Source organism: Oncorhynchus masou, chromosome 20 (genome assembly GCF_036934945.1).
Source record: "Oncorhynchus masou masou isolate Uvic2021 chromosome 20, UVic_Omas_1.1, whole genome shotgun sequence".
In the NCBI taxonomy this organism is placed as follows: Eukaryota; Metazoa; Chordata; class Actinopteri; order Salmoniformes; family Salmonidae; genus Oncorhynchus; species Oncorhynchus masou.
Window position 1 is genome coordinate 7,055,954 of NC_088231.1, and position 14,361 is coordinate 7,070,314.

General features: G+C 43.8%; 2 protein-coding genes across 2 annotated transcripts in view; one reads left to right on the top strand and one right to left on the bottom strand.

Annotated features, from left to right (window-relative positions):
* Positions 1-10,131, top strand: part of fat1a (FAT atypical cadherin 1a) — a 96,689-nt gene extending 86,558 nt beyond the window's left edge. The window contains 8 exon segments of the mRNA XM_064926166.1: positions 521-1,001; positions 1,331-1,484; positions 3,713-3,823; positions 3,959-4,518; positions 4,521-4,598; positions 5,138-5,272; positions 7,607-7,642; positions 8,396-10,131. Coding sequence (XP_064782238.1) covers positions 521-1,001; positions 1,331-1,484; positions 3,713-3,823; positions 3,959-4,518; positions 4,521-4,598; positions 5,138-5,272; positions 7,607-7,642; positions 8,396-9,081 — 2,241 coding nt within the window. The 3' untranslated portion in view covers positions 9,082-10,131.
* Positions 10,132-11,829: 1,698 nt separating this feature from the next.
* On the bottom strand, positions 11,830-13,910 carry LOC135506513 (uncharacterized). Its single transcript, XM_064925877.1, has one exon. The coding sequence runs from the start codon at positions 13,904-13,906 to the stop codon at positions 12,551-12,553; it is 1,356 nt and encodes a 451-aa protein (XP_064781949.1). The 5' UTR covers positions 13,907-13,910; the 3' UTR covers positions 11,830-12,550.
* Positions 13,911-14,361: the final 451 nt, after the last annotated feature.

The following is a 14,361-nucleotide window of genomic DNA, read 5'->3' on the forward strand; positions in this document are numbered from 1 at the left end:
AAATACCACACCTCCAGACTAGATACCGCGAATAGTAGTAATATAGTGTTAAATATCTCTCCTGCCGGAGCGGCCCCGGTCGACTGTAGAAATACCGCACCTCTAGACTAGATACCGCGAATAGTAGTAATATAGTGTTAAATATCTGTCCTGCCGGAGCGGCCCCAGTCGACTGTAGAAATACCGCACCTCTAGACTAGATACCGCGAATAGTAGTAATATAGTGTTAAATATCTGTGCGTGTAAACTGTACAGTAGTCAATGGTACCAGATTGTGCTCTTTGTGGAACTTCCAATTTAATGTTCACATTATGCGTCATATACCACACCCCTTCGTGCCCTTATTGCTTAATTATGGCAGCCCCACCGTGGCGAGGTGAACATTTAGCCATATTGCCTATATTTATCCAGTCTGGTTAGACCTACAGAAGCTACTATGGTGGGTAGAGACGAACTGTTCAATCTGGACGGGGCCTAACTCTCCTCTCTCTCTCTCTCTCTCTCTCTCTCCTTCTGACAGATTGTGAATGGCCGTCTGCAGTACAAGTTTGACTGCGGAAGCGGCCCGGGAATCGTCTCGGTACACAGCACCCAGGTCAACGACGGCGACTGGCACACGGTCACCCTTGAGGTGGATGGCAACTACGCCAAACTAGTCCTGGACCGCGTGCACGCCGCCTCAGGCACAGCGCCCGGCACTCTGCGCACACTCAACCTGGACAACAGCGTCTACTTCGGCGGGCACGTGCGCCAGCACGCCTCCTCCACCGCTGGGCGCCACGGTCGCAGCTTGCCCGTCACCAATGGGCTCCGAGGCTGCGTGGAAGCCATCGTGCTCAACGGCCAAGAATTGCCGCTCAACACCAAGGCGCGTGGTGCCCACGCCGTGCTGGAGGACGTGGTGGACGTGGCGCCCGGGTGCGTGCTGGCGCCCGCCGCCGAGGGCTGCTCCAGCAACCCCTGCACCAACGGGGGCAGCTGCTCCTCACTGGCCAACGGAGGTACGGGGCTCCCGTTGTGGTTGTTGTGTTTATTCAAGTCTCTTAGTTCTGCTCCTCAACCTAGCCTGCTTATGATCCTCAACGTTGGATTATGTAAAGATAACAATTACTTTATCATCCAAATGTGTGTTTCTGAAACACAAAGTTAAAGTATACAGCTGTAATCTTCAGTCCTCAAGCCAAACCCGCCTCTATTCTAATCAACACAAAGACCAATTATAATTCTCCCCAGCAGCTCTGTGAACACAGACATCAAGAAATGACCTTTAGAACTACTAATAGAAATGTCCTACATTATTTTTCTTATGCCTTCTCTGCTATTTCCCCAGGTTACTTCTGTAAGTGCAAGGCTTCGTTCATGGGTACTCACTGTGAGATTGGCATCAGCCCATGTGCCTCCAACCCCTGCCTGTACGGGGGAACCTGCGTTCCGCGCGGCGACGACCTCTACTGCCAGTGCAGAGGGCAGTACTCAGGACAACGGTATGGATCTGTCTCAGTCATAGATATGATACGTTTATTTCCATCGTGACTGTTTAAGGGTTAAAGTTGAATTATAGATTCGGGAGCTCAGACGAGACATTTTTCCAAACTGCTAAAATAGTGCTGGTTAAAGCTGACAGATATAATGATTTATTACTTGTTATAAACATGGTATGAAAGAAAATGATGCCCTCTTACCAATTTCAATGTTTGGATCAAATCTTTAAAAAATATATATATATTCTGTTTTGCCATGTGTTATAGAGGATACGATCTCGGCTTAACTGCGTTCTAAAATCCATCATTCCGTAATTGTTTTTTGCTCATGTCCAGGGCTCGGTATTCTCCATCAAGTGTAAAACGATAGCTCTCTGTTAGCTCACTCTGAAATGAACATCGATCCTGAGCTCATGTTGATGAAAACCGGAGGAGTTGATCTGTAGGAAACGGCATTGAGCATTTCCGCAGCGCTGAAATCACATGCGAACATATACAGTTGAAGTCAGACGTTTACATACACTTAGGTTGGAATCATTAAAGCTCGTTTTTCAACCACTCCACAAATTTCTTGTTAACAAACTATTGTTTTGGCAAGTTGGTTAGGACATCTACTTTGTGCATGACACAAGTAAGTTTTCCTACAATTGTTTACAGACAGATTATTTCACTTATAATTCACTGTATCACAATGCCAGTGGGCCAGAAGTTTACATGCACTAAGTTGACTGTGCCTTTAAACAGTTTGGAAAATTATGTCATTGCTTTAGAAACTTCTGATGGGCTAATTGACATAATTTGAGTCAATTGGGGGTCTACCTGAGGATGTATTTCAAGGCCGACCTTCAAACTCAGTGCCTCTTTGCTTGACATCATGGGAGAATCAAACGAAATCAGCCAAGACCTCAGAAACAGAATGTAGACCCCCACAAGTCTGGTTCATCCTTGGGAGCAATTTCCAAACACCTGAAGGTGCCACGTTCATCTGTACCAACAATAGTATGCAAGGTAAACATCATGGGACCACGCAGCCGTCATACCGCTCAGGAAGGAGACTCGTTCTGTCTCCTAGAGATGACCGTACTTTGGTTCGAAATCTGTCCCAGAACAACAGCAAAGGACCTTGTGAAGATTCTGGAGGAAACGGGTACAAACGTATCTATATCCACAGTAAAACAAGTCATATACTGGAAAGGCTGCTCAGCAAGGAAGAAGCCGCGGCTCCAAAAAAAGAAAGACTACAGTTTGCAAATGCACATGGGGACAAAGATGGTACTTTTTGGAGAAATGTCCTCTGGTCTGATGAAACAAAACTAGAACGGACAATCGTTATGTTTGGAGGAAAAGGGGGATGCTTGCAAGCTGAAGAACACCATCCCAACCGTGAACCACGGGGGTGGCAGAATCATGTTGTGGGGGTGCTTTGCTGCAGGAGGGTCTGGTGCACTTCACAAAATAGATGGCACCACGAGCAAAGAAAATTATGTGGATATATTGAAGCAACATCTCAAGACATCAGTCAGGAAGTTAAAGCTTGGTTGGAAAGGGGTCTTCCAAATGGACAATAACCCCAAGCATACTTCCAAAGTTGTGGCAAAATGGCTTAAGGACAACAAAGTCAAGGTATTTGAGTGGCCATCAGAAAGCCCTGACCTCAATCCCATAGAAAATGTGTAGGCAGAACTGAAAAAGCGTGTTTTGAGCAAGGAGGCCTGCAAACCTGACACCAGCTCTGTCAGGAGGAATGGGTCACAATTCACCCAACTTATTGTGGGAAGCTTGTGGAAGGCTACTCGAAACGTTTGACCCAAGTTAAACAATTTGAAGGCAATGCCACCAAATACAAATTGAGTGTATGTAAACTTCTGGCCCACTGGGAATGTGACTAAAGAAATTATAGCTGAAATAAATCACTCTCTCTACTATTATTCTGACATTTCACATTCTTAAAATAAACTGGTGATTCTAACTCACTGAAGACGGGGCATTTTTACAAGGATTAAATGCCAGGAATTGTGAAAAGCTGAGTTTAAATGTAGTTGGCTAAGGTGTATGTAAACTTTCGACTTCAACTGTAGATAATTCTCTATAAAATGACGTATGTTTTGGATTCTTAGTATTTAAGATATTAGGATTAAGTATCAGATCAGTGACTGCCAGGAAATGAAACTGCTATTTCTCATTACTCTTTGGTCTAGGCTGCTGTATTGAATATTTATTTTCCACTACAGGTGCCAGGTGGGGCCATACTGCACAGACAACCCCTGTAAAAACAGTGGGAAGTGCATTGACAGTCTGGATGGTCCTGTGTGTGAGTGTGAACAGGGATTCCAGGGTGACAGGTATGTGTGCGCAAAGGTTTGCCGTCTTACTTCTCAAAGCTACCGTTTTTCCAGTTGTAGATTTTCCAAACTACTATCATTTACCGTTACTGTGCTACTCTCTTCTAATCCTCCCCGTCCTTTGTCGCGGTGCAGGTGCCTCAGTGATGTGGACGAGTGCCTGAAGAACCCGTGCTCCAACGGCGGCCAATGCCAGAACACCTACGGCTCGTACTCCTGCAACTGCTCCCTGGGCAACATTGGGCGGCTATGCGAACTCCGCTCCGAGGTCCGCAACGAGTTCGTCTCCACCTCCTGGAACATTGGTCTTGAAGAAGTCATCGGTATTGTCGTCTTTGTGGCCTCCATTTTCCTCCTGGTCGTCCTCTTCGTGGTCATCCGCAAGAGGGTGTGTCGAAGAAAGTCCAAGTCTGACGACGACAAGCGCAGCCCGGGAGGCTTAGCGCCGCACTCCTTCCTCCAGCGACCCTACTTTGACGCAAAGCTTTGTAAGAACATTTACTCGGACATTCCGCCTCAGGTGCCTGTTCGGCCCAGCTCGTACACACCCAGCATCCCCAGCGACTCACGCAACAACCTGGACCGCAACTCGTTCGAGGGCTCGGCCATCCCCGAGCACCCCGAGTTCAGCACGTTCAACCCGGACACGATGCACGGACACCGCAAGACGGTGGCCGTGTGCAGCGTGGCGCCCAACTGCCTCCGCCACCGCCCTCCAACTCGGTCTCCGACAGCGACTCCATTCAGAAGCCCAGCTGGGACTACGAATATGATGGTAAAGCTCCTTTACTCAAGTCCATATCTTTATTGTTGATTTCATATTTGTAGATTCCCTGCTAGATTTTTTTAGGCTCGTTGGTGGAATTACCTTCGCATCATTCATGGGGTGTCCGATAGGGGTGGGCCGATATATATTATTAAATCAACTATCGTGATATTTGACATCGACGATAAATCGTGAAGAGCCAGACGGTATATCGTAATATGCAAGACGATACTATTTTTGAACTTTACAAATCAAAACTGTGCAGTTTGATCAGTTAGGCTGTATCAACAGGTCTAAATAAATTAACAAAGCCTCATTTTTTTCGCCATACTCAGATTATTTAATGAGAATGTGACTATGTTATAAATAAGGACATCATATTTACAGTCTGGAATGATCTATTTAGTCATCATCTCCCAACCCTAGTGTCCAAACCTAAAACCAAAGTACAGAAATGTAGCAAATCCCTGCGTGTAGTCTCTTCCGGAAATACTACTTCACCAACTTACATCTTTGTTTGTCTGTGTGCATGTGTTTCTGTACTCCAGCTAAGGTAGTAGACTTGGATCACTGTTTGACCAAAAAGCCAGTGGAGGACAGTGCCTGTCACTACAACACCAGGGGCAGCATGTCTGAGGTCCAGTCCCTCAGCTCCTTCCAGTCTGAGTCCTGTGACGATAACGGTATGTATCTGAACAGAAATGGTCAACCTTGCCAGTTTATGAATAAATGTCCTAATACATTGACTAGATTTGTTTACCCCCGAAGTGAACCAAGGAAGTTTGGTCGTCTTACACACCCATATTTGTACTTAACGTATATATTCAAATGTAGTTTTCCTTTGGTCTTATCGACCCATATTTGTTGTTAATATAGATCTAAATATGTCATTTTAATTTGGTTGGATAGTTTCTGAATTCTGAAGCGCTACATCAGTCTCTTGCATGTTTGCAGTGGAAAGCACACGTGGGGATGCTTGTGGAAAAGTCGTCTGGTTCTTGTACGACTGCAGTTCTTTGTAGTGGCCCCTTGGCTGTAGTTGACTTGTGTACATGCTACATGCTAATCATCTCTCCTTGTGTGCCGTGATTGGCTGCAACGGTGACTCTCTGGGGTCATGTGTTTTTTTTCTCTCTCCCTCTTTGCTGCGGGGCTTCAGTTCCCATTTGGATCAAATCGGTTCACAGACCCAGAACACGGTTTTAACTAGGGGTCAGTGTGTAAGTCCTCAATCACCTCGGTACAGAAGGAAGCGATCAAAGAGAACATTTTTGCAATATTCTCCAAGGCATAAAAAAAACCTCTCTCTTTCTGTTCTCTCTCGCACTCTACTCAACCCTAGTCGCAAAACAGGCTTGCTTGTACAGGCTTCCCCGCTGAAGTGGCAAGAGGGGAAATTAGCATTAGCCAAGGAAGTTAGCGAATTAGCATTAGCCAAGGAAGTTAGCAAATTAGCATCATAACATGATTTTAAGTTATTTACTTGCATGTCCCTTTTTTGTTTGTCTCTCTTTTTGCATGTGTTTCTTTTTAAACAAAGTCTAGCCACAGATGCAGGTTTGAGGAAGACCGTGAAGAGCATTAAGCAAGGGTATAAAGTACAGTACATATGATGGTTTTTCTCCCATATCTGTCCTCATTTCACGTTGGGTTGTAGGGAATGTGTTTGCCATCAATCACCACAACCTTCATCTGTACTTACCCTTAACCTCACTGTGAAAACCTGCAGGATTTCTGATACATTGATCTAATGTATTTATCATAGATATTTTTTACAGTATATCTATATAGAAAATATTTCAACTTCTTTGTGAAGTATTATTTAGTTTTGACTGTATTTGGACAAAATATAGTCTTAGCTATTTTAGGGCTGGAAAGGCATTTTTATCCTTGAGAATTTCTCTGATCCTTCCTTCCATACTGTCAATGGCACCCCTGTATGTTGTTGCTGTGTGTTCTCTTGCACAAAGACCAAACTCCCTCTCCACCGTGTCCCGTTCCACCTCCGTGTTGTGACCATTGAAAACCACAGACATCCAAATGTAGACGTCCTTCAATATCATGCAGTCAGTCTTACCCTCCTGTCTTCCCTTCGTCCTACCCCCCACCCCCCTCAACCCAAAAACTCCATACGTTTCGGAGCGACACAGGGAAAATAAACATTTTTGTAGGGAAACGTTTCTCGAACGTTGATTTGACTTTTCCCCAGCAAACGTGCACTTCCATTTTGTGTTTGGATTCTTTTTCCAAATCATTTGTACTAATGTCAAACCTCTCCTCATCTGCTCCTTTCCCTTACCTTTCACAAGCCTCCATAGTGACGGTAATCCACCTTGTCAACTCTGTTATTGACTCGGTGGAAGGAGAAGGTACTTTTTTTTTTTTTTTACTATTATCACCTCAATCAATACTTGTTAGCCATCTGTGGTGTTTCTGTGTGGTTGCGTTCCGTAGTTTCCAGACCTGGGTTTGAATACTATTTGACATCTTTCAAGTCCTTAGAGTGTTTGCACTTTAAAAAAAACACACACATTTCTATTGGTTCCATTGCAACAGGCAAGCTCAATTAAGCACAGTTTAAGTATTTTAAATGATTTTGAATACTCTTTGAATTCCAGGTCTGGTAATTTTGTTCTCTGTCCTCGGTGTCAGGATGATGAGTTAGGCCTCGGAGATGCCATTTCCTTATCCAATGACATGCCTCATCTCATTGTCATCCAAATTATTGCCATTTGAATCACGCTGCCTAATTTGAATCTCAAAATTGAAATGTCTCACACGATTGGCCAATTAACCGAGCAGCAAAGGTTTCATTTGGAAGGATTAATTTCCCTCGCCCTTCGGTTGACTGTTTAAGAAAATGTCACGACTGTTGTCTGTATTGTAAGCCTGTATCTTCGCTCAGAGCAGTAGATGTTTTTTTCTTAATGTTTCATTCTTGCTCTGAGCTTCTCTCTCTCAGGTTCTTAAAATGACTTTTTCTTCCTCTCTCCACTCCCTTCTTGCCTCGTCTAAAGAGTCTTTTTTGGCTCATGATCTCAAGAACCCAAGAGGTGACTATTTTGTCATTTGTTTGCCTGAATCCCAGTGGTTCCCCCCACCCCACTTACTGTCAACCAACAAAACAATCCCATGCATGACATAGATACTGTGAGGAAATACGACTGGAAATGTTTAAGCACTGTTTGGTCGAAACAATATCATATCGATAGTTGACAACTAAACATGGAAACTGTCTAATTTTGTCACAGTATTTCAATTCAAATCCCTCACGTAGACCCTAAAATGTGTTTTGTGTTCCCCCCCCCCCTTTTCCCAGTAACTATAACTGCCCCACGTTGAATGAAGTTATTCATATCCCTTTTTGACATGTGACACTAAAACAACCTGGAGCCTTTTTGAAAGAAACCGTTTGAAACGTTGCTTTGAAAATCACTAATCGTATTCACCCCCATTTTGAAATGATCTCCGCACAAACCACTCCATAAAAGCAATAACAACAAAAAAGTGTCTGTTTCAAGTGTACCACATCTTAAGGTAGTATTTGTTTATACTACGTGTGTGTACATGTGTGTATTTGCAAAGAATGTGTGCGCGTTTTTAAACTGTTTTCTGATTTTTGCGTATATTTTTTTACGAATCCAACTTAATGTGTTGGTGTGTCGTGGCAATTGCATGGTGTGGGCATTAACACGCTGCTGTTGTGTAAATGTATGTCATCTGATCTGTGCGAGTGTGTGTGCTTTGATTGAGGCTTAGGGTGGTGGCACCTGTGGTGTCTAATTATTTGCATCCTTGTCTAACAGGCTACCACTGGGACACATCTGATTGGATGCCAAGTGTTCAACTTCCTGGAATCCAGGAGTTCCCCCAGTATGAGGTTGTGGAGTCCCCGACCCCCCTGTACAGTGACCCGAACGCCATCGATACTGACTACTACCCCGGCGGCTACGACATCGAGAGCGACTTCCCGCCGCCTCCCGAGGACTTCCTCGCCCACGAGGACCTGCCCCTGCCGCCGCTGCCCGAGTATGGCGACCGCTACGACACCCTGGAACCACCCCGGAGGGACCTGGCGCCTCATGGCAGCCCGGGTTCGAGTTTGTCCTCTGGTGTGCGCCACCGCCCACCACTGCCCCAGCTCTATAGCCTTAACCAGTACCTACCACACCACCACTATCCCAGCGACGCTGAGGGCAGCCCGGGCTGCGGCGGCTCCACGGCCGCCACCACCACCCCAGCCTCCACCATGGGCGGCGCCAGCAGCTACCGGGGCAGCTACCCCATGGGGTACGGGCGGGGGGACTTTGAGGCGCCGGCGCTGGACAACATGTCCATGTCCCTGTACACGTCCACGGCCTCCTGCTCGGACATGTCGGCGTGCTGCGAGGAGTCAGAAGTTATGTTGAGCGACTATGAGAGTGGTGACGAGGGACACTTTGAGCGGCTGGCCATCCCCGCACTGGACTCCCAACAGCACACTGAAGTCTGACACTGGATCCAAACAAAAGTGCCTGAACCCCCCCCCCATCTCTACCTTATGTTAACCCCCTCTGCCTGTGTATGTACACACTACAACGACACACAACACAAAGCAACACTGACACAGACACATGTACACACTTATACATACACACACAGAGCAATGAATTTGTTCACGTAAACAGGGGTTGTTGGGACTGGTCTTACTCTGAAGGCTGCTTGGCTGGGTGGCGGTGTCTTCAAAGAGATATCATTTAACAGCACTGGACCCCATAGCCTCCTCTATCTACTCAGTCCAACTCCTGCAGTACTGGAAAAATACCCATGTTTGAGTTGGCTGTGCCATTGCTTTAAGTAAATGTCAATTATGCACAAGAAATGTCTTGACGAAAAACTACATTGATGTACAACTACAAAGAAAAGAAAACCATTGACAACAACGATCCTGATAGATAAAACACACACTACAAGGTGATATCTGTATTTGTAGAGGTAAAACCGTACAAACTGATTTTTGATACAAATCCTCGTTCATTTTCAATGTAAATTTAAATGTACAGTTTTGATTTCAAGGTTTACTAGGTTTTGTAGATATTTTATGCTTTTATTTACCCCCCCCAAAAAAAAACACAAGTTAAATGGTGTGCTACATTATCAGCCTTACTGTTCCTTCATTCACAAGAAGAAAAAACTGAAACTTGTTTTTAAAAAAAAATGTAAAAAAGAAAGAAGAGCTCAGCTTTTCCAAAACACCATGTATCCGTTGAAAGTTGATCGTCTCCTGCTCATTTCAAAAAGGGTCTTCGATGAGCGACTGCATATTCTTGTGTTGTTCTATTTTTTATTTGTTTGTTTGTAAATGGCGACTTTGGAACCTCTTTATTTTTCCACCACGAAAATGGGACCCGATTATATTTATAGTGCAAAGTTATCCATAGACACTTGACTTTTTCAGATGTCTATGTGGGTGTGAGCAGTACTATGGTCTTGTTAAGGTTTTTATTGAATACTGCCACTAGCTCACGCTTTCCTACTGGCAATAAATTATTCATAAAAAATAGTTTGGGCGCCTTGTGTCTTTTATTTGCTTCCGGTGTTTCAAGTATTTAATTTAATTCGATACAACTTTATTCATCCAACTTTATTTAGGGACAATTAAGTAAAATAAGTCTGGGTAAACATCAAAGTCAACTGTAGAAATATCATGTGTATAACATACATTTTTTTCCCCAAGTCAATTGTTTTGCAATGATGGATGAAATTGATTGCCAATCAGCTTCTCATCTTTAACAAGTGATCTCAATAACAAAACGGTTGAGTGTTCTGATGGATAAACGTCCCTTTTGGAAGTTAAATATCGTCAAGCTCGAAAGTGTAAAGACAGTTGAAATGCAAGTCTACTGTGCAAGTTAAAGGCATCATCATCATCCGACACGACACGACTGCAAACTTACAATACTTCGTCATTCATCAACCTTTACATTATAAACGATTACACCGCCTTACGCCTCAATCAAACAACACACACACACACACACACACACACACACTGCACAGATCAGATTAGGTTCTGTACAGTTACACCACCATATTAATGTTAAAAACTCACACAGTGCAATTGTCACAACGCACCAACACACCCAAGTCGCAAGAGCAAGCTGGAGTTGATTTGTGATGAGCTGGATTTCGAATCGACTCGAATGCAAAAAGGAGCAAAGTGTAGAGTACTGTATGTACAAGTTGAATCATGGATTTGTGATTTAACCTAAATGTGTGATTCTATTTCAATTCATCTCATTTATTTTGGTTATCATTTGTTCCCTTTCAAGGTTCAATGACTGCTTTTTCCTCACTGTATTTATACAGCATGAAACCAGCCTTCACTCCAAGAAACGTGCTTCCATCAGATTTATATGTATACACATAATATTCAGATGAATTCTGAACTGTCTCATATATGTATAACCACCCAAGTCTAACCCTTTTTTAGTGTAGAGCTGTAGACTGTTGTCGAAGCCTCAAATCTGAACAGGCATCTCCCCATTGGCATAGTCAAACTCAGGGCCCCTCCAGATTTCCTCCTCTGGATAGCTGAACCACCATGGTTTACTTGTGAGGAGCCTGACCTGAAGACCGGGGCTTAGGGTCACACAAGTGTCAGAGACGTTGTGGAGACTGAGGTGGATGTCGTCTTGAGTCTGACCGTTGTTGCCTTCACCCCCAAAACCTTCTGCAATAGGACGCTCCATCTAATTCTGAAATTCCCCCACCCTAAAAGTATCGACCTCAATCAACATCCTCATGGGTTTTCGCACCCTGAGGTCTCCTTGTGACTGTATTCCTTGGCTTCACTGTGCATTTATGCAAAGCACTGTTTTGTGTTCATTTTGAATCCTGCTTAAACCAGAAATTCTAGCATATTTCGATTTCAGATCTGTCTAATAAGGTCGACGTGAATCTCAAAGGTATTTGTCTGATCGTAATCCGTATTTGGCTGATTGCACTCTAACGGAAGGTGCAGTGTATTAAATATATGGTCGATTCTCGTCAAATCCCTCCGGACAAATCTAACAACAATCCTGTCTCGATTATGCTCAGTGTCGCCTATTATTCTGGAATGGTCTTGAGTGACAAAATCAGGAAATTGTCTATCCTGCATTGTGTAGTCAGACAGTGTGTTAGGCCGATACAGTGACGCGTATTCCCTGTTACCATGTTAACATAGAAACTGAGTCGCATTACATATTTGTTTACCACCCATAAACAAGGTTTGTTTATTAAAATTCTGAAAGTTTGTGTTTTTGAGATCCCTGTTAATCATGCTATTTCACATTAGTTTGAACTTGGCATAATGCTAATGTTTATTGCAAAAAAACAGTGATACATTGCTGCTTCAGATCATGGACCTTAAGCATTGGTCTTAGCAGACTCAACTATTTATTTCATAAACAGATCATCTGGGGAATTCACACTCCCCACGTGCACCACTATATAAAAACAGTCAAACTACAATTGCACCACTATATAAAAAACGTAAACTACATTTCTTATAAGCATTACAGGTATTTAAAGATCAATTGGAAATGCAGGTAAAAGTTGAATGCGTCATACTTCAACATGACTGCATACTGATTCATGTATTTTTGCAATGTCCAGTTATTCATCAACTTAACACTGTGAACATGTTAATCATAGATATAGCTTACTTAGTACAGTTGATTACTATTTAATTTTACTTTGAGAATTATGTCAGAATTATTCACGAGACAAGGGTGCCAAAGAAAAATAAGCGATTTGTGATCAGACTCGAGGCTCAAATTCATGTTTCCTCGAAATAGTACATTTCAGTATTGTCTGATTAAAGTTACATAACCACAATGATTCAACAGTTGAATACTTTTTTATATAAAAATGTGCTTCAAAGACCCCAACATCATCATGGCATAAAAATTCTCAACATTTCATCAAGGGCTTGGTTTTTAGGGTTGACTTTCCCAGGCTACCGTACGTGCTACTTCGTTGTATATTGACAGCATGAATCGGGCCTGGGCACCTGGAGAAGTGGCCATACTGGACTCATAAACATAGACATCATATTCAGGTATCTCATCTGAGGGAGTATCTTTAGTAAAATAAACTGCCCACTGGAAGGTTTGGTACTCCTTGTTGCTGACACTGTTCGCAGAGTAGAACCCTACCCACGAGTAATAAAACACGTCCTTCCAGTCAGTGAAGGACTTCTTCACAAACAGGCGAGCGCAGGCATAGCCATTTCTTGTGTAGAGCTGCAGACTGGCATCGTAGCCTTTCATGATGACAGGAATCAAACTGTCTGCATCGTCAAACTCCGCACCACGCCAGACTTCCATTTCGGTCGTGTCCCAGGGAGATTTTTTGAGGAGCCTGACCTGAAGACCGGGATTGAGGGCCACGAAAATGTCTGAGGTTCCGGACGTGTCGTTACCGACGGGGGACTCCGCTAGTTTGGTCGGACTACCATCACCCTTGAAAAGCCCCACAACCACGTAACGGTCCATGGTGGACTTTGGTAGGTTGCTCCAACTCATTTTCAGGTAGCCGTTCTCAGCTGGTTTGACGTCAAGCCTCAGCGGGTGACAATCGTCCTCAGTCTTCATTTCCACCATCTGAAGCCTTTGGAATCGGATAGACTTCACATAACAGACCTGGAATTCAGGTGACGGGCACGTTTGGTAGCCAGCTTGCCTCAGAAATGCCTCCAAACCGCCCAATGTGTCGTTCCTCCAATGGACCCGTAACATCTGGATTTCTCGTAAGAGGTTGAAGCTAATGGTGTACGTGTGATTTGGATGAAAGGAATTTGCTTGGTTGACATTGAGTGGACGAAGTTCAGTGACTAAGACCTCGTCCAACCTGAACTGATTTGACCCTTCTGCCTGGACAACCCTGACTATGATCCTATCCCTATTTCTGTTCCCCGACTTCAGTGAGTTGTAGTAGTTTTCAGTGACATACTCAGGCAAGGCCCATGAGTTAGCTTTACTGATATCCCCCACTGCATAGTAAGCTTGGCTCTTTGGATCGGTCAGAGCTGGGAGGAAACTGTCGTTATTATTGTAGTAACCAAAGCCATAGTCACCTCTGGCTGGATCGAAATGGGTTTGAATGATGTCATGGTTGATGTCGATCTCTGATTGGTCAACAAACCAGTAAAGCAGATAGAGACCATGTCGTGGGAAGATGTTGCCGTACCATATGTCTCTCAGATCCCTGATTGAATCAATGGTCGGAAATGAAGAGGCAGGGAACAGAAACAGTAGCAAGACGGAACTGCAGAGTAAGGTGTGCGATGCCATGATCAACCTGAGAGTGAGTGAGAGAGCACGCAAAATATCAACATTAGATATTGAATATTTATATTTATACAACTAGTGGATTTGGAAAGTATTCAAACCCCTTTACATTATGCATTTTTTATTTTACACACAATAGCCTATAATGAGAAAGTAGAAACAGGTTTTTAGACATTTTTGCACATTTATAAAAATAAACTAAACTGAAATAGCACAGTTTAGGTTTTACAGTACATAAGTATTCCAACCCTTTACTCAGTACTTTGTTGAAGCACCCTTGGCAGTGATTACAGCCTCCAGTAGTCATGGGTATGACGTTACATGCTTCGCACACCTGTATTTGGGGCGTTTATCCCATTCTTCTCTCTCAAGTTCTGTCAGGTTGGACGGGGAGCTGCACAGATATGTTCAGGTCTCTCCAGAGATGTTTGATCGGATCCAAGTCTGGGCTCTGTCTG

What these genes read in the sequence shown, in the direction of transcription:
- LOC135506513 (XM_064925877.1), bottom strand. Translation starts at nt 13,906, where the DNA reads ATGGCATCGCACACCTTACTCTGCAGTTCCGTCTTGCTACTGTTTCTG.